This window comes from Notothenia rossii (assembly GCF_949606895.1).
Source record: "Notothenia rossii genome assembly, chromosome: 8".
NCBI classification, from domain to species: domain Eukaryota; kingdom Metazoa; phylum Chordata; class Actinopteri; order Perciformes; family Nototheniidae; genus Notothenia; species Notothenia rossii.
In genome coordinates this window covers 46532888-46554253 of record NC_136906.1, presented here as the reverse complement: position 1 = coordinate 46554253, position 21366 = coordinate 46532888, and the positions used below count along the sequence as shown (strand labels likewise).

Sequence of the window (21366 nt, the reverse complement as noted above, 5' to 3'; positions counted from 1 at the left end):
ATGTGGAGAGCGAGCCTTTGGCCAAATTAAATATTAAAAAAAGTTAGAAATAGTCCACTGAACTTTAAATAGCACCTGTTAAGTTCATATTGTTTATTCATCTGTTCGCTAAAACGTTCAACTCCCATAGGATTTCTAGATCTGACCATTTACTGGAAAATATTTCTGTGCTTTGTGTGAGAGCTGATGTAGCACAGAGCTGTAGTCAGGACAGCTTTAGCATAAAGACTGGAAGCATGGCTCGCTCCAAAGTGATACATATTTCTGCCAACAACACCTCAGACTACTTTTGACGTTCCTGGTTGATTTAAATGCAAGTAAGATATCTCTTGTTAAAGCAGAATTCTGTGACCAGCTTTTTAGAAACAGTCACAGCATAGAACTTCAACTACCACAATTTGTCCTATTCACATTCTGTCTGTCCAGCTTTTAAAATAAAGGAAATGGAGCCGGCTCAGATGTGGAGTTACAGTTCATGATGGTAGCGGCTCTTTCTGTTTTACACAGCAGCAGGGAGAAAGTAAATTGAAGACTTGAATTTGATTGGTTGAATGGGATTGATCTTGTCTGCTGATAAAATAAAGTGTATTATTGTTCTTCTGTTAATTCTCTCTTTCCCCTCTCTCTCTCTCTCTCTCTCTCTCTCTCTCTCTCTTTCTCTCTCTCTCAGTGAAGGGGACTGGTGGGATGCTCGCTCGCTCACCAGCGGGGGCAGTGGCTACATTCCCAGTAACTACGTGGCTCCAGTGGACTCCATCCAGGCTGAGGAGTGAGTTGTGTGTGTGTGTGTGTGTGTGTGTGTGTGTGTGTGTGTGTGTGTGTGTGTGTGTGTGTGTGTGTGTGTGTGTGTGTGTGTGTGTGTGTGTGTGTGTGTGTGTGTGTGTGTGTGTGTGTGTGTGTGTGTGTGTGTGTGTGTGTGTGTGTGTGTGTGTGTGTTGGAACGCTCCTCAGAGAGCCACAGTACCCTGATATAGGAGTTCATGTGGAATGTGCTGCAGACGGCCATCTCAGCTCCCATGCAGAAACAGGTTCGGGAACAGTCATCCAGAAGGTTCCCCTCTGCCTGCAGTGGGCGTTCATCCTGGCCTGATGAAAAGGCATTTCTGGAGTTTTTAGACAGACTTTGGCTGGGAGGTCCCTACATCCAAGTTGGTGGGGGATGTTTTTATTGGGGTCACTTTTTAAGATGCGTATGCTCCTTCATTAAGTTTCACTCTCACATATGATGATGTTTTTTGTATAATGTCTTGAATGAGGATTCCTTCAGTTGACTCTGAGGCAGTGTGAAGGTGTGGGTGCAGCTTATCGACACGGAGCTTCCTCACGTTTCCTGTGTTCTTTTCTTCTCTCAATGTAGTCTCAGCGCATGAGGGAAACACTTTGAAGGTTAAGGTTCAGAAAGTTGAACCTTCACTTCTTTATGATCTCTTTCTCTCTTATCAGTATTTTCATTCGCAGCTTCTTTAGAAACATGTCTGCTATAATAATGGTAGTTGAAGATGTTTACTCCTCATGAAACTATGAATAAACAATTACGTGAGCACAGATCTGCAGGGACAAGGCAGCAGGACATGAACTAGTCACAGTGCGCCACACTCAGACCTGCTGCCAACTGTCAACTTAAAGTTAAAACAAAGATTGCCTTCAAGTTGATTTAATTAGCTTGTTCTTTGTTTTTAACTTATTGATTCAAGTTCATCAAGTTGATATGACTTCAAAGTTCTAGTTGTGTCAACATTGTTTTTTAAGTTGTCTAAGTTGATTGAACGCTAAACTCCAAGTTAAAACAAAGACTAATCTAACGTTATCAGTGCAAGTAAACCTTATTTTCCTAGTCAAACAAACTCACATTTTGTTATTATTATAACTCACATTTTGTTGTTATTATTATAACTCACATTTTGGTATTATTATAAGTTATAATAATACCAAAATGTGAGTTATAATAATAATAAAATGTGTGTTATGATAATACCAAAATGTGAGTTACTGTATAACTCACATTTTGGTATTATCATAACTCACATTTTCAAGTTCTGCATGTAAAAAATTGCCATTTCAATTTAAGAGGATTTTAACTTTAAATGTGTTTCTACTCAGATGTATTAGTTATATTGACTTGTACTTTATAATGACAATACATTCTTGCAGCCATATGTTGAGAAATATAACATTTATTTAAAGGGGAACTATCATGCAAAATTCACTTTTGTACATCTTTTATACATGAATATGTGTCCCCGGTGTTCCAGGGAACTCACCAAGTGTCAGAAAACACAACTCTCTCTATTTTCCTCCATACCCAAATCTCAAAAAAAAAGGGGCTGCAACAGATCTGATAAAAACTCATCCAGATTTGAACACTGTCCTGACGTCAGGACGGTGGCGCTACGGCTATTGGGCCAACTCTCCACCTATCAGGGGAATGTGGGGTTGGGCCGGCTGCAGCTCACAGAATCAGCCCCCTGCAAAAACAGGGCTGGAGAACAGCAAATAGAAGCAAAATGAGGCATGGCTAAAATGCATGATCTGTTTGGTATTTTGAAAACAGAAAAGTATAAATATACCTTATATAGGTATGGCCCTACAATATATAATTTAAATATAGCATGATAATACATAATAATAATAATAATATGTAATAATACATGATAATCCTTTAATACAAACAATGTTATGCATGAATCATGCCTTCACAACACAGATAATATCTTAAGATCAACAATAGAAATGTTGCACATTCTTACAAATGCCTTCAAATCAATGAATTTGAGTGTTTACACATTGGTTCCAGTTTTCTAAAAGTTTCATTAAAATCTATTTACTGAATAGGAAGAAAAGGGAAGATTGTAACATGGTTAAATACTTCCAAAACTGTAGCAAAATGCGAGCAGCATGTAACAGCTGTAGCAACTGAAACAAAAATAGCACATGCTTTATGTTGGTGTAGTATTATTAATATTCCATAGTTCAGTAATAATAAATATTCTACTACAAGTCAAAATCCACAATTCAAAACATTTCTTATGTAACAGTATTATCAGCGAACATAAGCTGCAGTAGAATGTTCCCTCTTTGTATTCTATCATTAAAGCTGAAGGTGAAACAAATCTAAAGTAAGTCAGACGTGTGTGTGTGTGTGTGTGTGTGTGTGTGTGTGTGTGTGTGTGTGTGTGTGTGTGTGTGTGTGTGTGTGTGTGTGTGTGTGTGTGTGTGTGTGTGTGTGTGTGTGTGTGTGTGTGTGTGTGTGTGTGTGTGTGTGTGTGTGTGTGTGTGTGTGTGTGTGTGTGTGTGTGTGTGTGTGTGTGTGTGTGTGTGTCTGTGTCTGTGTCTGTGTCTGTGTCTGTCTGTGGTGAAAAGTGCAATATTTTTACAGCTGAGATGTAGAAGTAAATTGTATGTCTACTTCCTTGATATTGGCCTTTCACTGATCTATTGTAATCAGCATTTGTATCAGCCAAAATGCTAAATATTGGCTTTAAAGATTACAAAGGAGAAAACACTCTTCTTGGGGTGATTCACAATAACATTTCCCGTGTTCAGGATCACTTTTTATTGCACTCAAAATCCAAAACTTGTCAGAGCTCTTTGAATGAAAGAGACAATGTAACTTGACATGATATTGTGACATTGTTCCTGGATCAGTGGGGGCCTTATTCAGGGGTTGTTAATGAGTTCTCAGGAAACATCTCCTACGATTATCTGGATCTCACACTGACCCAATGAAAGTCTTTAACTTGCCTTATGTGAGAAATAAACAAAACTAAGACTGGATAATGATGACGTTTCTGCAGTCAATTCTACTTCTTACCAATCTGCTGTTGGGTTACCATGGTTTCTCCTCTCATTGCAGCTGGTACTTTGGTAAATTGGGCCGTAAGGATGCAGAGAGGCAGCTGCTGTCCACTGGCAACCCTCGAGGAACCTATCTGATCCGGGAGAGTGAAACCACAAAGGGTGAGCCCACTGACACTATCAACCTGCGTCACTCAGACATTCCCTGATTGAAATCAGAGTCAGGTTCCTAATGTTGAGTCTATGAACTGTCCCCCCCAGGTGCCTTCTCTCTGTCCATACGGGACTGGGACGATGTGAAAGGGGACCATGTCAAGCATTATAAGATCCGAAAGCTGGACAGTGGCGGTTACTACATCACCACCAGGGCTCAGTTTGACACTCTGCAGCAGCTGGTGCAGCACTACTCAGGTACATCACTGTCAGATATCCACACTGCCACTAACCCTGTGTTGATTTGACCACTTCTCACTAAGCAACACCACATAATACAGTACTAGTATTCATGTAATCAAGTTTTTGTATGACTTTTTTTGATTCATTTCAGTGTGTTACCTTTTTATTTAAGGATGTTTTCTGCTAAATGTATTTATTCTGGTTATTGCAAGGACATATTCCGGTTCATGTATTTGACTTACTTCAATAACCTACCTTTGAGCACAAAGCCTATATTTGTTATTGCCTTGTGCAGCTTCTAACCTGCAGCACTGAGAGATTAAAGTGTATAGCCAACACTCCATTTAAGAGAGGAAACAGACAGATGTTGCCATGGAGACCTAAGTTATGATGGAGACGGAGCATTAGTACAGTGGCCCCGTTTGTATCAGTCCATACAGCAACGTCAAAGTCTGCTGTTCTTCTCCTTGAATTGATCCAGAAAGCATTAAGCAGACACCGTGCCGCTGTGGCTGCATCTGATCACATGATCACATGCAGCCATGACAGATGGCTGTTACCATGAGGCACCAGAAAGAAATACAAAAACTAAGATATGTCACATTATGTCCACCTTCTACCGTGCACGCTTCTTTATTCATTATGAACCAAAGTCATGTGTTGCCTCAGATCTTAGAGCAGTGAAGAAGAAACATAACGACTGCTTTGTTCCACCGGAAACGCAACTTCTGAAGCAAAGGCAGTCCCAGTTAGCTCCTCCTCCAGATGCTAACTGGGACTCCCTGACACACACATTGGATATGTATATTTACAGGATGAGACTTAGGGTTATTGTTTTCAGTTGTCCTCATGTTATCGGTGTCTCTCCTCTTTCTTCACTTTGTTCCCCCTCTTCCTCTGTGTATCCCCCTCTTCCTCTGTGTCTTCTCACTGAGAAAGGATATGTTTCCTGTCATGCTCTAATTGGCACATTGACATATTGATATTTACACTCTAAAATCAACACCATTGATTCTCTGTGTGTTTGTCACATGTCACATTATCCCTAGCCTTCTACATTACGGTGCATTTATCACCTTTATAGACGACATATGGAGCTGACGTCATGTCTTCAACTAACCAAGACTCTTTTCAGGGCTTGTGCTTGTATCGCTTTGTGCTTTCCTCTGTCCTCGTGTGTACAAAGACATCAGGTGAGGGGACCCAGTTTACTGCCCATCTGGATGCACATCACATGTAAAGGGAGAATACGTAACGTTTGAGAAGAGAAAAACAGTCCCCCCCCAGTTTGTTCTAATTTTGTGATAGCAACGTTAAAAAAAACATTAAAATTAAATTAAAATGTGAAATGAAGATGTTTTCAGAATCAAGATAACATATTTGACTTACCATCTAATTTTTGTATAAAGTAATGATTTGGCTTACCATGAGTGTTCTATTGTGAAAGGCACCGTGGCTTCCTGTGGAGCACACTTAGGAGACGTGTAGCTGCTGCTCTAAATGAATATAAGACATCTTGTTCAGCAAGTTCCCTCACAAAGAGCTTTCAAATCAAATCCAACAGCCTGTGAGTAATGGATGAGGTCAAAACTGAGGGCACAGAATTCATATTTGAAGCTGCCATGCCTTTCTATGAAAAAGCTGCTGTTTTGATTTGTGGTGTGAGGATAGGGTCCACATAGTGACAGCTTTTATGACAGCAGAATGAACACTCAGCTGTGAGTGAGCAGCCAGATGGGCTCTGATGGTGGAGCTGCATGTTGAACCCCCCCACAGGAGAGACAGCCTTTATCTGGTCTTTACTGCCTCGTGCAAACAACCCCAGGGCTTACCACTGGAGGGGGGGGTCACTTTGTCCCTGCATTATTAAAGGGGAGGATGGTCTCACTAGATATCAGCATGAAGGCACAAACGGAAACTCTCCCCTTATCCACTGGCTTAATCAATCACAAGCAAACATGAGCGCTTCCTCCAGAGTCAAAGCTGTTTCAGTTCAGTACGCAGATCAGATAAAGTGAGGAGCACACAGCCGAGGATCGACATGGAGCATCTGGAGCAGCACTCTGCCAACAAGCTGCTCCTTAATGCCTCCCACGTGCTCCACCTTTTGTTTAACCACAACTCTACATGCACATTTCAAACTCTCCCTTTATAGAAATGACTGCCATTATCGTAAAGTGTGTACGCGAGTCGTAGATTGCATTAGCCACAGAGCCTTGCTATTTCTCTAACCAACACCCAGACTGCTGCTCAGGCTCTCCAGCTTCATCTGCAGTTTACTGTATATTCATTCAGATTACTTAGAGACCAAGTTCAAGGGAGAAAAGTTATATTTGTTTACTTCCATTTATCAATAAAACACAATAGCAAAGCTACATCTGGCTTCATTGGTTTATTGAAGTGGCCACATATATCCCCTAGCCTGTTCTGTCTGGCATTAACAAGAACCAAAGTGAGGCATACCATGATACACATATCCACAAACACAAAGAGAGAAGGCTTCAGCAGATTTCATTAAACACAAGGATACAGATTGATCATATCAGGGTCACCTTCATACATTACTCTAATAGAAGACTATATTATAAGTGGATATGATTGAATGACATTCATCCTCAACATGTCCAAAAGTAAATTATCCAAACGATCCAAAAGTGCCTGATCCTAGTTCCTGTAAATGCAACTCAAGGATGCTTAGCTCACTTCAGATGTCCATGCTCCCAGTTTGTACCGCAGGCTTCCCATCAGACATTTGTCCATGTCCAGGCCCAAAGTCCACAAGGTCATGAAAACTTCATCTGGGCACACACACAGCCCCCTGACGCCTGGTTATAAGCTCCTGTAGGTGTAGTTTTGAGGTGTCGAAACGTCAGACTGATGCTTGCTGGAGCCCTGACCCTAGTGTGTTGCTTTGAGCCCCCCCCCCCCCCCCTCTCTGCTAACTCTCTGTACGTGTCTTTCTGTCCTCCTGTTGCCTCGCTGTGCTCCGTGCAGACCGGGCCGCCGGGCTCTGCTGCCGCTTGGTGGTCCCTTGCCACAAGGGGATGCCCCGCCTCGCAGACCTGTCCGTTAAAACTAAGGACGTGTGGGAGATCCCGCGCGAGTCGCTGCAGCTCATCAAGCGTCTTGGGAACGGGCAGTTTGGGGAGGTCTGGATGGGTACGGATCGCCTCTGGAAGAAGAGGCCACATGGAGGGGGCCACACTGAGCCAGCAGAGACACCAGACACAAGCCAACAATCTGGCCTCTAAGGGAGGGGATCAAAGATGAAAATGGGGCAGGACATTTAGACAATTCTCTCTTTGGGTCTTTTTCCAGGAAAATTATTCTGTTTCTGACCCCTCCCTTCCAAAATGAAAAACATCCAGTGTGTCAGGAGGGTCTGCTTCACAGTCTGAAGATGGCTCCCTTCCATGTCCCTCTCTGCATGCCCCCCTCCCCAGTAGTTAACCCTGTGTGCCTTCCCTTCCCTCCCCATGTAGAGAGTGCGGATGGTTTGTGCTTTAATTTAACGGACGTGTGTGTGAACCACATCCCTGACACTGTGGGCTTGAGTCATGATGCCTGGGAGATCAGCAGAGACACTCTTGTGATGGAAATAAAGCTGGGCACGGGATGTTTTGCTGATGTGTTTTACGGTAAGAAAACTTCCCCAAATAAGTACACCCCGGGCCACCCTGAGAATAAATGTGAAGATTTTCTTTTATCCTTTTACCTGCACTCTGTAATGTGCCAAGAATTGCAATTGAGTTTGCTCCTGGGAGTGAAAGGAACAGTAATCTCATTCCTCTCCAGCACCCCTGCAAGGTTTGAGTGTCTCTTGTAAAACATAATCCATAACCAAGACTTTGGAAATACACCAGTAATGAATCGAGTACAGCCTTACGTGCAGTACGACACTCCAAAATTGTCAAGTTTAAATAAAGGTTTACAATTATTATAGATTAAAAAAATAAATAAAATCAAGGAAACAAAGGAATATAAAAAGACTTTGGGAGTAGCTAAATAAATGATCGGGCTATCTGCAGGAATGAGCTCCTAACATTGATCGTGAGTCAAACTCTAAACTAGCTGTCAGCTGGCTCTCTGTATCTGAAGGGAGAGGAGCAGTGTGGAGTTGGAAACTGTTCAGTAATAAAATACAAATTCACAGTCATTCTTGTTGAATGCAAAGGTTTTTAAAATGCACCAAATAATATCACTATTTATTTACTTATTTACCTCAAATGTAAATCATTTACTCATGTTTAGGTAATGAAGTCTAGTATAATTGGCCATTGTCAGAACACAAGGCTGTGCATTCTCATCATACTCCGGCTCAACAGTGTAGGGCTCCTCACAGAAGGTGATACCCCCCCCCCCCCTCATATGATTTATGGACTTCATTATACAGTATATCAAAGCATGCACACGTTCCGTAGAGTGAATGTCTTCCCTTGGGGTCACTCTAATATCCTGTCGTCTTGCAGTCCTGGCACAGAATGAGATGAATGGAGCCCTGTTGTATGGAGTGATCACTGAGTGACTGCATGCCCTGACACAGCAGGCACAGCCGCTGTCTTACAGCCACTGGCCTGAGAGGCTGACAGGCTGGCCTCTGTTAATCGTACTACGAAGGATTATATGTACCCTCTCCTGGCTTTAAAAGCCATATTAAAGGGCCCATGTCATGGCCATATCTACTGATCATAAATCCATTGTTGAGGTCTACTAGAATAGATTTACATTGTGCAATTTTCCAAAATCACAAATCCACTCCAAATCCACTCCTAATCTCGTATCCATTTGATTATCCTTCGGAAACAAACTCTGTGGCAGAAGTACTCAGATCTTGTACTTGAGTAAAATTAGTAATACCAGAGTGTAGGAATACTCTGTTACAGTAAAAGTTCTGCATTCAAAATGTTACTCAAGTAAAAGTATGAACATCAAAATATAGTGAAAGTAGCGACAGTAAAAGTAGTCATTGTGCAGATGGGTCCATTTCAGAATAATATATACAATATGTTTTATAATGATTGATCATTAAAGTGTTCTCAAAGCTGGTAAAGGTGCAGCTAGTTTGAATGACTTTGTATACTGCAGGGTAGCTTGTGAATTTACTCCAGGTGGAACTAAAGTCTGATTTAACACTTGATTATATTTCACATCATTCATCCACATCGTTGGGCTACATATTGTAACCCTTGTTATATTAGCACAGAGACTTCTATAGACGTAGCCGGCCTAGGGCGGGCCTACATCACACCGTATAAAAGGAGGCCTCGCCTCCTGACTATCACCCTACACCTCTCTTCAGCATCTCTGCCCGGGTCGTCGCTCAGGGCCATGGAGAACCACAGGGCACAGTGGCTGTTGCGCCGGCTGGCGAACAGGTCCACTTCTGCTCTCCCGAACTGGACCCAGATCTGCTTCACCACCTCCGGGTGAAGCACCCACTCGCCTGGCAGGGGGCCGCCTCTCGACATGGGGTCGCCCCCTCTGTTCTCCAGTCCCGGGATGTGGAGGGCTCTCAGAGATAACACCACCTCTGAGACCCATAACCACAGCTCCTCCGCTGTGGCCAACAAGGTGGCAGAGCAAACTCCCCCCTGCCTGTTGATATAAGCTGTTGTCGCTCCTGACCATTACATGCCTCCCCTGAATTAGGGGCATGAAATGCCGGAAGAGGACTAACACTACTGCCCGTAGCTCTAGGAGGTTGCTGTGTCGAGACTCTGTCAGAGCCCAGCGCCCACCTATAGCCCTCTTCAGGCAGGTCCCTCCCCATCCTGTTCTGGACGCGTCCGTGAACACTGATGTAGGAGGTCACCCGTCCCAGTGGAGACCCCCTCCGGAGGTGGTCCGGAGACCCCCAAAACCGGAGGTTGCCCTTCACTGAGGGGGGGATGGTCACCAGCCGTCGTTTGTGCCTCTTGGGGTCTAAACGCAGGCTGGAGAACCACCTCTGCAGGCGGCGCATATGTAGTAACCCCAGCGGGACGACCATTTAAACGCAGATACTTTCTGTGCACTGGAGCAATTTCCACATGAAAGTACGCGTCTTTCAGGTCGATGGTGGTGAACCAATCGCCTGGCTGCACAAGCCCTAGTAACTGTTTCACAGTTAACATGAATCTCTGCTGAGAGGAAACCCATCTCCTCCTGGGAAGATAGATTTACCTCTCGCATGCCCATAAAAGGAGGTGGGATGCTGAAACAATTGAGTGAAAAGCCCCGTTTCAGCGTCCTGTCCATCAACTTTGTTCGTACACAGCTGAGTTTCCATTCCCCATAACATTGTGTTAATGGGTAAGCCCTCAGCTGTGGGGCCGCAGCTATAAAGCTGTAATACTCTCTGATGACCCGCTCCGCTGCAAAACTCCCCGTGAAGGGAAGATTTGCCCATGGGGGGTCGAGACAGAAAGGGCCGATTATCTATTGAGGTCCCTGAACGCACCGCCGCATGCTCACGTGTGATCGCACGCTCCACCATAATGATATTTTCACCATTACGGAAAACAGCATTAATCGGAGCTCTTACAGGCGTACGGTGTTTTACTAAGGTCCCTGAACGCCCCGCCTCGCGCCTCTTTACAAGTGCGGGCGTTGCTATAATGCAGCCCCTACCATTATGATAAACAGCCTTATTTTGAGTCTTAGTTTCAGGCATAGAGTGTTTTCTAACAGAAATACGTCGGCCATAATGTCCCTGTACCCGCATCGGACTATAATAGCGCTGCCTGCGGTTTATTACTCCCATCTGCGCCCTCCTACTAGCCTCCTCCCTAACAGGAGCTACAGCTGGGGTGGCGAGTGGGGAATTTGTACAGTCATCAACATGTGTAAGTGTATTGTGGAAACAAAGGACACTCAGACTTGGATACAGATCAATACCATCTTTATTTGTAAAGGTTTTAACGGGGATCTGGGCATTAAATAGGGAGGAGGCGGGATTCGCCTCTCTCTCCGCTTCACTGTCGCACTGCGCTCCCTCACCTGCATGGAAACCCGTGGAGGAGCGCGTATCGGGGCCTGAGGAGAGGCCAGCGGTAGCATGCGGCTAAGCTGGATTCTCTCTTCCTCCAGGCGACTGAAACGCTGCGTGACCGAGGAGATCGACCCAAAAAGCCCCTCTGAAGATACGGGGGCTCCGAGGAGATCCTCTCAGTCCTTCTTGGACAGCGCGGTGGGTCCCAGCCACACGTGACGAGATGCCCATGTGGCCAGGGAAATCATCCGCCCTGGCCACACCATAAATCAGATTATTCATCTGATCAACAGCGTTCCCGTCCTGAGGCGAGAGGGCGGGGGCATCTGCCTGAGGGGTGATCAGGGAGACACCCAACACGCCAAGATTATTGGCCCAGCCGCCATCTGTGTACCGAGCTTGAACATCTTATCCAGATATTCCAGGGTGTCTCGGTCCCAGGGCAGCGGGGGCAGGGGGCGTTTACCCTCCCAACCAGCCGCCCGCGGAAGCAGATGGGCCACCAAGCTCTCATCGAGGGGGGGCACACCCAGACATGTCGTGTCCGAGCGATCCACCACCTTAATGATACCCGCCATGGCGGCTATCGGGGCCTTCGTTTTTTAATGGCTGCTGCCATGTCGCCTCCACACCGCTATACCTCTGGCAGCTGGGGCGAAACGAAGGTCGGCTGCGCCGGATGCACCGGGCCACAAAACCCCAATCTCAGGCGGTTTACAGGCCTCAGTGGCAGCGATGGGGGGAGCGGTAAGCCTACACGCTCCGCTGCCAGAGTCATCACCGCCGGGAAATCCATCCGCGCAGACCTGAGAGTTGGACCTCCGGACAGCGAGGCGTGCGCGTGCGCGTGCGCGCGCATTCAGGTAGGCCCCCCCTAGCCGGCTACGTCTATAGAAGTCTCAGTGGGAGAATGCACGCAGGATAAGGTAGTACCCATAGAGTCCAGTAGAGGGCGGAGCCTGTGAGAGATATAACTGTAAAGTAACTAAAGGTATTAAATACATGTAGTGGTGGTGAAGTATACCATGTACCTCTGAATTGTATTGGGGTAGAAGTACAGAGTAGCAAAACATGTAAATACTCAAGTAAAGTACAAGTCCATCCAAATGTTACTTAAGTACGGTTCTTAAGTAACTTTCCTCAGTTACTTTACATCACTGCATGAGCGACGAGCTGCATCTCGTGCCGTCTCCTGATCTCATTCTGTACAGCACGATCACCTCGCGTCCTTTCCTTGTATGAGACCACAGTCACCTCTCAACCTTCCTCTCAAGTGAGATAGCAGGGTCTGTCTGACTGACTTGGTGTGAGTTGAATGTGTCCCCCTGTACTGATGGCAGCATGTGTGGTGTGCAGGAACGTGGAATGGCACCACTAAAGTGGCGGTGAAGACCCTGAAGCCCGGAACCATGTCCCCCGAGTCCTTCCTGGAGGAGGCTCAGATCATGAAGAAGCTGCGCCACGACAAGCTGGTGCAGCTTTACGCCGTGGTGTCGGAGGAACCCATCTACATCGTTACAGAGTACATGGGCCAAGGTACACACACACACACACACACACACACACACACACACACACACACACACACACACACACACACACACACACACACACACACACAGCCATGACTACAGTTCTTTGCTCATAAATGATAAATGATTCATGAAAGTTAAATGTAAAATTCTACATGTTATCCAACAGAACTTTTGAAAGTCATATTAAAATGTAAACACAATTATTATTCCAGATTACAAAGAAGTTTGTTCAAGGTTTTCAATCTACAGTGTAGTTATGATGATGGAAATCTTAGATCACAGGCTCCACCAACAGTGCAACACAATAAAACAGATAAACATACAAATATAGTGCAAGTAAATAGTAAATACAAAAAGAAAAATAGTTTAAAAAAGTGAAATAGTGCAATAAGAGTCTAAATGCCAGTTATTGGAATATGATATGTTAGATAAATAATAAATTATTTCTAAGTATCAGCAGGCGTCACCAGCTGCATCAGCACCTTCAAAACACAACTCCTTGATCCCAACTCGTACTGCTCAGCTCGGGACCAAAACTGGTTGACATTTTAGCTCTTTGTCTTGCTCTATTGACATGAAGGTTCCAGGCAAATGCAACACTTTAGCTACACTCGGTCTCATTCCATATTTGCCAGTTGGGTATCTACTCGCATCTCATGGACACAGACGGAGAGACACCTGCAGCTCTACGCAACAAATAGGCTTAAATCCATCTCTAGAGCCAGCAGTTTGTGGGACCGCTCGTCCTGTAGAGGATCTGATCAGGGACCGATTGTGCTTTGCTACATTTCACTTCAATTTCACCAAACTTCTTTTCTGACTGAATATAGTAATTCCAAAGCCTTTGTTTCAAAGAGACTGAAAACGATTAAGGCCTTCTCAACAATCCTCCAAAACACTAGCATTTAGAAAGCACACAACGAAGAGCTGCAGACATGCATGAAACATGGGAGAACACACCCAGGGACTTTGAGGCACGTCTGGGTCCGCTCATTAACTGGAGAGGAGGATGTGTTTCAAACAGCAGAGCCCCTGTGAAATCTGATGAATGTCCAAGTGTTTATCATATCCGCCGTCCTGCGTTCAGCCGCTAACTCTGAATAATTACTGGTGATGAAGTGAACAGGCAAATTACAAACCTGTCCCACATTCAGCTGGAGATAATTGCATGTGGTTGGTCATTCCTGTGAAGAGCGGGGTCCATTGGGCTGCACTGATTGGTGGATGACTCTCTGACACACAGTGTGTGTGTCTGTCTGTCTGTCTGTCTGTCTGTCTGTGTGTGTGTGTGTGTGTGTGTGTGTGTGTGTGTGTGTGTGTGTGTGTGTGTGTGTGTGTGTGTGTGTGTGTGTGTGTGTGTGTGTGTGTGTGTGTGTGTGTGTGTGTGTGTGTGTGTGTGTGTGTGTGTGTGTGTGTGTGTGTTGTGTCTCTTGTTGTGTCTCTGTGTGCTGTAGGAAGCCTGCTAGAGTTCCTGAAGGACGGAGAAGGCCGGGGGCTGAAGCTGCCCAACCTGGTGGACATGGCCGCTCAGGTACAGCTCCGTCACACCGCTCTGCTGCGTGGAGCTGGATTAGTGCTATCATTTCCTTTCAGAAACAGAATGATCAGGTGTATTATGTGTTTTGTACATGGTAAAATTATTGATAATGATTCCAATACTTTCTAAAACTAAACGTGACATATCCTTAATCTTTTATATCGGCATTAATCCCTCCCTTAATGATAGACCTAGATTTTGAGTAGGTAGTTAATCTTCTGTCATATGAAACCTTTTGACTTAAATGTCCCTCTCCCAGAGGTTCTGTTTCCCTCAAATGTCCCAATGAGCTACCATGAAGCACTGTGGGTAGAGGAGGCTTATCCCTAACAAACGTGCTCTGCACACTCACCTTCACACAGATGTTAAATTGACCTGCTTCCCTGCCAGTTTATATATATATATCCATTATTGAACCTTCTGGAAGTTATAAACAAAGTATTCCATATTCGGAAAAAGCAAAAAGTGGAAGAAAGGATCAGGTTATTTATTTAAAGGGCAAAATGCACTTTTGTACGTCTTTTATACATGAATATGTGTCCCCGGTGTGTCAGGGAACTCACCAAGTGTCAGAAAACACAACCCTCTCTCTTTTTCCTCCATACCCAAATCTCTAAAAACGGGGCTTTAACGGAGCTGATTTGTATTTGAATTTTTCTGACGTCAGAAAAGGGTGCTCCGCCTATATGGGCAACTCTCCACCTATCAGGGGAATGAGAGACCGCTCGAAAGCGCTGGAGACGATGTAGTACATATGCCAGGCCTGTAGGTGGTGCTGTAGTCTGCCACAAAAGCAGAATCAGCCCTTGCAAAAACAGGGCTGGAAACGAGCAAATGGAGCAAAATGAGACATGGCTAAAATGCATGATCTGTTTGGTATTTTGAAAAATAACTTTACAGACATGTTTTATATGGTATTGCCCTACAATATGTATATGTTTCAAATATAGCATGATAGGTCCACTTTAAGTAATGGTAGCAAAACGGCGGTGTAAATTGTACTCAAGTAAAAGTACTAGCATCAAAGTTAAACAGCTTATATTTGACCTTATTGTATTGTGTGTTCAATGTTGCACTTGGTAAAAGTGGGGTTCACTTTACTTTAATAACTACTGTGTGGCTTAACCTTTCATAATATATGATAATGTATTAGTTGATTTATATTCTGTATTAATAATCTAAATCTAAAGTAGCTAGTAGCTAAAAACGTAGAATACATGTAGTGGAGTAAAAGAATAAAGTAGAGTGTGCTCCACAGGTGGCCGCCGGCATGGCCTACATCGAGAGGATGAACTACATCCACAGAGACCTGCGCTCCGCCAACATCCTGGTGGGAGACAACCTGGTGTGCAAGATCGCTGACTTTGGCCTGGCCCGACTCATCGAGGACAACGAATACACCGCCCGGCAAGGTGGGGCTCGTCTCACACACACACTGTCACGATCTTAGTTTTATGTCACGATTTTGTTTGGTCTGTCTTGTCATGGTTTTATTTTGCAATTCTGTTCTCCCTGTGTCTTGTCTTCCTCCCTGTCGTTAGTGTCCCTGGTGTGTCTGATTGTATTCACCTGTTGCCCTTGTGTTTCTCCTTCCCTGCCCGGCTGTTTCTCGTCTCGTGATTACCCCTCCCTGTATTTAGTCTTGTCTCTTCCTGTGTTCGGTGTTGGTTCATTATTTGTCGTTCATGTCTCCCTTCATGTTGGTCACAGTCCCTTTGGTTCATGGATTCTTGTTTTACCTCGTACCTGTTCATGGATTCTTGTTTTACCTCGTACCTGTTCATGGATTCTTGTTTTTTCAGCTTTTGAAAATAAAGCTCGCCTTTAGTTTCCTTTTGAAACCTGCTTCCTCCTCAATCTGCATTTTGGTCCTATGTTTCCCCAACCGTGACACACACAGTGTTCATGCTCACACACACATTCACATACATACAAACCCAGGGAGCACCAAAATTAAAACACGTTCTGACAAATAGGAGCTACCGTCCACAACGATGCACACATCACTCTAACTATGAGCTATGAATGACTGACGGGGTGTGATGAAGAACTCTCCTGTGTGTTTGCAGACTAGAATAATAGTGTACAGCACACAGGACCGTTAGTGGTGTGAATATATTAGGAAGGACTGCCAGAGTGCATCCGTGTAGACATACTGTACATGTAAATACTCTGGATGTGACAGAGGTGGGTTCTATATCGTATAAGGCTTTGCCCTCTAAGGCTATCGCTATTGGGTAATCCCCACTGCACTTGTGCAGCACTGACAGACTTAATTCACGCCCACCTATGACGTGGGCCCCACCTCCGGTCTCACTTCCGTATAAATAGGAAGTAGGCCCCACAATCTACTCCCACTTTTCTTCAGCACTCCGTTGCAGAAGCACTGTCAGGCACAAAGCTCTTTTCAGAGCTGTTTACTAAAAAGCAAACATTCCTGGTTCCCCTGGGCCCATCCTCCCTCTCCTCCGGACGGGGGAAACAGGGCGTGGGCCCGGTGTCAACCCGAGATATGAGTTACGACCGGAGCTCACGGTGTGAGTCCTGCCGGGGATTAGAGCATGCAAACGTGGCTCTCACTCCCCAGGTGTCGTGCACTCATTGTGTCCGTCTCCCTCTGGCCCACAGACGGTGGAGAACGGACGCTCTCGTGGCTGCAGCCGAGGATGATTGGCTAGTCCAGGAGTCTGGCTAGTCTTACTCTGTGGATCAAGCCCTTTTAATTATTGGATCCGAGTGGCGGGCAGCAGTCAGGTGACTCCTTCCTCTCCATTCACGGATCACCATGTGGTTCCCCCGCCCTGTCTCCCTCTCCTCCGGCGGGGGAGACGGGGCCGGGTTACCGGGTCCCTCTATCCGCCATCACGGCTCTGCCGTCGATAGGTGGTATTCTCCAGGAACTCCCGGAGATCATCGGAAAGGCAGCAGCCTAATGAGATCTCCCCGTTCCCCCGGTTCAGGAGAGCTCTCCTCTGGATGACATAAAAAAAAGCTGCATAAGCGGCTGCCTCACAGCCGGGCTCACGGCTCAAACCGGCTGTCTTTAAAACCTGTCGGTTAATTAGACAGCCCGGATTTGTTTCCTATGTCACATATGTGCTTCCTACACATACCTCCACTCATTCCTCAAGCAGGTTTGAGCGTGAACCTCAATGTCCGGTTTACGAGTCTTCTCCTAAAATGGCGACATGAGAACCGCTGTGCAATACAGCGTGTGGAGGTGCATAAGCCAGCTGCTTGTTACCTGTCGGTTATCAGACAGCGAGGCTCGCCGTTTGAGCCGGCTGTAACCTGTTGGTTAGCGCGGCGGCAGAGCTCGTGGCACAAACCAGCTGTAATTAACCAGTCGGTTATTAGACAACAGGGCTTGACGTTTAAACCTGATGCTCCTAACCTGTCGGTTATAGGCAGCACGGTTTTTCCTCTGTCCCAGATGTGCCTATACTACATGCGGTCGTAATGAGCCTATGGGCTGTTATTACGCACTGTGTGAATAGCACTGCACACGCCTCCGCTCATTCCTCAGCAGGTTTGAGCGTGAACGTGCCTCAATGTCCAGTTTACGAGCCTTCTCCTAAACAGAGACAGGATGAGAGCCAGTGTGAGAGGCAGTGTGTGGAGGCCCCCTCGCAGCCTTTTCGGTCCAGGCCCCTCTTGGGCTGCTTCACGGGCAACGGCGGCGAGGGCTCTGGCGTGGCTCGTCACCATGACAACCACAGCACATCCAAAACATGTCGTGCGCTCTCAGAGTATTACTCAGAGGGGCGACGCGTGTGTTTGATGGACAGATTGATAATAATAAGCAGAAAGGCCCACCGGGTAAGCCGGCTGCCCCTAACCTGTGGGTTATAGGCAGCATGGCTCGCTGCATAACCGGCTGTCTTTAAAACCTATTGGTTTTTAGGCAGCTCAGATCTTTTTCCTCTGTCCCAAACCTACCTCCTACACACGGTCGTAATGAGCCACGAGTGCCATTATTACAGTGTGGACGGCACTGCACACACCTCCGTTCATCCCTCAGGGGTGTTGAGCGTGAACGCACCTTAAATGTCCGGTTTACGAGCCTTCTCCTAAACGCGACATAAGGAGAGCCTGTGTGAAATGCAACGTCTGGAGGGCTCTGGCGTGGCTCGTCACCATGACAACCACAGCACATCCAGAGCAGGTTCGCGCCTTGAGTGACGGCGCGTGTGTTAGACCTACAGAGGGAAGTTAATATACAGCAAGGCTCCCCGGTTAAGCCGGCTGCCAATAGCCTATTGGTTACTTGGCAGCATGGCTCGCTGCCTAAGCCAACTGGGTTTTTTAACTTATCGGTTAATAAAACAGCAGGGCTTGCTATTCAAATCCGCCTACCTTAAACTTTTTGGTTTTAGGCAGCATGGATTTTTCCTCTGTCTCAGACACCTCCTACCCACGTTCGTAATAAGCCCACGGAGGGCCATTATTACGCATCGTGTGGACAGCAATGCACACACCTCCGCTCATCCCTTAGTGGTGTTGAGCGTGAATGCGCGGTTTACAAGTATTCTCCTAAAATGACGACATAACGAGAGCCTGTGTGAAATTTAGCGTGTGGAGGGCTCTGGCGCATAGTCCTGAAGGATGCTTACCTCCACGTAACCATCATCCCGAAACACAGCAAATTCCTGCGTTTCTCATTCCTGGCTCCACGCACCTTTTTCAAAGTGGGTGGAGACGGTTGGAGCAGCTACTCAAAATGAGTGTTATTTTACCTGGACGACCGGCTGTGGCTGGCTCACTCCAGGGAGGAAGTGGTTTTTCAGACGATACAGCTCGTATCTCATTTGTCAAACCTGGGTTTTCATTATGAACTGGAAGAAGAGCTGTCCTCTTCCCTCCCAGACATTTAACTGGGAGTGGAATTGAACTCAGCCCGCATGAGAGCGCGACTCTCACAGCAGAGAATGGAGAAAGTGACAGCTCTCCTCCGGTGCAGCTGTTAACCTGTCGGTTAGCAGGCAGCACGGTTTTTCTTCTGTCCCAGATGTGCCTATACTACACACGGTCGTAATGAGCCCAGGGCTGTTATTACGCACTGTGTAAATAAATCTGCACACACCTCCGCTCATTCCTCAGCAGGTTTGAGCGTGAACGTGCCTCAATGTCCAGTTTACGAGCCTTCTCCTTAACAGAGACAGGATGAGAGCCGGTGTGAGATGCAGTGTGTGGAGGCCCCCTCGCAGCCTTTTCGGAACGGGCCCCTATTGGGTTGCTTCACGGGCAACGGCGGCGAGGGCTCTGACGTGGCTCGTCACCATGACAACCACAGCACATCCAGAGCATGTTGCGCGCTCTCAGAGTATTACTCAGAGTGGCGAAGCGTGTCTTCGATGGACAGATGGATAATAATAAGAAGCAAGGCTCACCGGTTAAGCCGGCTGCCCCTAACCTGTGGGTTATAGGCAGCATGGCTCGCTGCATAAACCGGCTGTCTTTAAAACCTATTGGTTTTTAGGCAGCTCGGACAGCTCTCCTCCGGCGCGTCACACCCCGCGGGGCGGTGACAGCCCTCTCCGTGATGCAGATGTTAGGCATGATATCAGCTGGTCACGTGGTGATCCCCCTGGGTCTCCTTCACAGTGAGGAGACTTCCAGAGGTGGTTTATTCGCCTGCTTATCGACCCTATGCGTCAGAGCATGGTGTACATTCCTCCTTCCGTGGGTTTGGATTTAACCTACTGGAAAAATCTCCACGTCAGTGGGGGTGCCCCTGAGCAGAGTGACGTCACACACCGCAGTGTTCACAGATGCATCTCTCGCAGGCTGAGGAACGTGCATGTCGCAGGCAGTGGGGGGACAGTGGCCGGGTCACATGTCTCTCCATATAAACGTGCGGGAATAACTCTCCGTATGGAAAGTAAGCCAGCACTTCGCCCCGTTGCTGTACAATCAACATGTGTTGGTTTGAACAGATAACAAAGTAGCGATCAGCGCAGCTGCTGTACACACATCCTACACAGCCAAATGGACAATGTTCCGTTTGCTATGTAGGGAAAAGCCTGGACCCCGTTACGGGCCCCCTGCCTCGTGCTGTCGTTCCTCCAGCTGTTGCTTGACAGGAATTGGATTATAGCACGGTCAAAACATATGCTGCTGCCATTTCATCTTGCCACGTAGGTTTTGGGATCAGCACGGTGTTTAGTCACCCGCTGACAAAACGTTCTCTACGGGGAGCACAGAGACTCAGACCTGTGTCACGCGCTTTGGTGCCTCAATGGGTTTTGGCTTTAGTGTTACGCACACTGAGTAAAGCTCCATTTGAACCTTTAAATCAGGTTCCCCTGAAGTTTTTGTCAGCCAAAGTAGCTCTGCTCTTGGCTCTGACATCAGCTAAAAGGGTGAGTGATTTGTCTGCTCTCTCTGTGGCTCCGTCATGCCTCCAAACCCAAGGAGTTGGCAGCTCAGCTGTTTTGCGCCCTAACCCGTTTTTTTATGCCAAAGGTGATCACAAGCTCTTTTAGATCGAGAGTGATAACTTTGCATGGCTTCTTTCCTCCTCCTCACACATCAGAGGAAGAAGCCACATCTCATTTCCTCTTTCCCGTGCGCATGCTGTCATGCTATATTGCACGCACGGCTGTTTTACGCAGCTCGTCTGTTTGTGCATTACAGAGAGCGCTCAATAGAACAGCCTCTGTCTGCACAACGCCTGTCACACTGGCTGTGTGAGGCTGTGTCACAGGCGTATGTCTCCTCTGGGGTGGATCCCCCGGAGAACATTAAAGCGCACAGCACAAGGGGAATTTCAACCTCTACGGCGTTGCACGGAGGAATGACAGTGGAAGACATTTGCACTGCTGCATCTTGGTCTTCACCCTGTTCTTTTATTCGTTTTTATTTGAGGGATGTCTCCCATTCCTCTCTGACACATTCAGTACTGAATAGCCTGCGAGAATGAGTAATGTCGGGGTCTCAATTGCATGCCCTCTCTCCTGCCCGTCGGCACTTAGAGAGCTGCCTTTTTCCCCCCTCTCTTGATCGTTTTTAACAAGTGAGGCTTGGTCTCTACTTTTTATAAATGACAGGTAGCCTAGTTAAGCCTGCCTTCGTTCCCTGATGGAGAATATTCATTTTTTAATGCTATATTCCCTGGGAATGTGATGCTCCAT

General features: G+C 46.4%; 1 protein-coding gene across 5 annotated transcripts in view; it reads left to right on the top strand.

Annotated features, from left to right (window-relative positions):
- The window catches only part of LOC307016836 (tyrosine-protein kinase Fyn), a 104394-nt gene that overhangs the window by 72949 nt on the left and 10079 nt on the right, over positions 1 to 21366 (top strand). For 3 of the 5 annotated variants that reach the window (XM_079646159.1, XM_079646158.1, XM_079646160.1), the window contains 8 exons: positions 671 to 769; positions 3854 to 3957; positions 4057 to 4206; positions 7186 to 7350; positions 7674 to 7829; positions 12518 to 12697; positions 14151 to 14227; positions 15492 to 15645. In XM_079646159.1, coding sequence (XP_079502285.1) covers positions 671 to 769; positions 3854 to 3957; positions 4057 to 4206; positions 7186 to 7350; positions 7674 to 7829; positions 12518 to 12697; positions 14151 to 14227; positions 15492 to 15645 — 1085 coding nt within the window. The remainder of the gene's footprint in view (positions 1 to 670; positions 770 to 3853; positions 3958 to 4056; positions 4207 to 7185; positions 7351 to 7673; positions 7830 to 12517; positions 12698 to 14150; positions 14228 to 15491; positions 15646 to 21366) is intronic. The other 2 variants (XM_079646162.1, XM_079646161.1) reach the window with 2 other exon arrangements.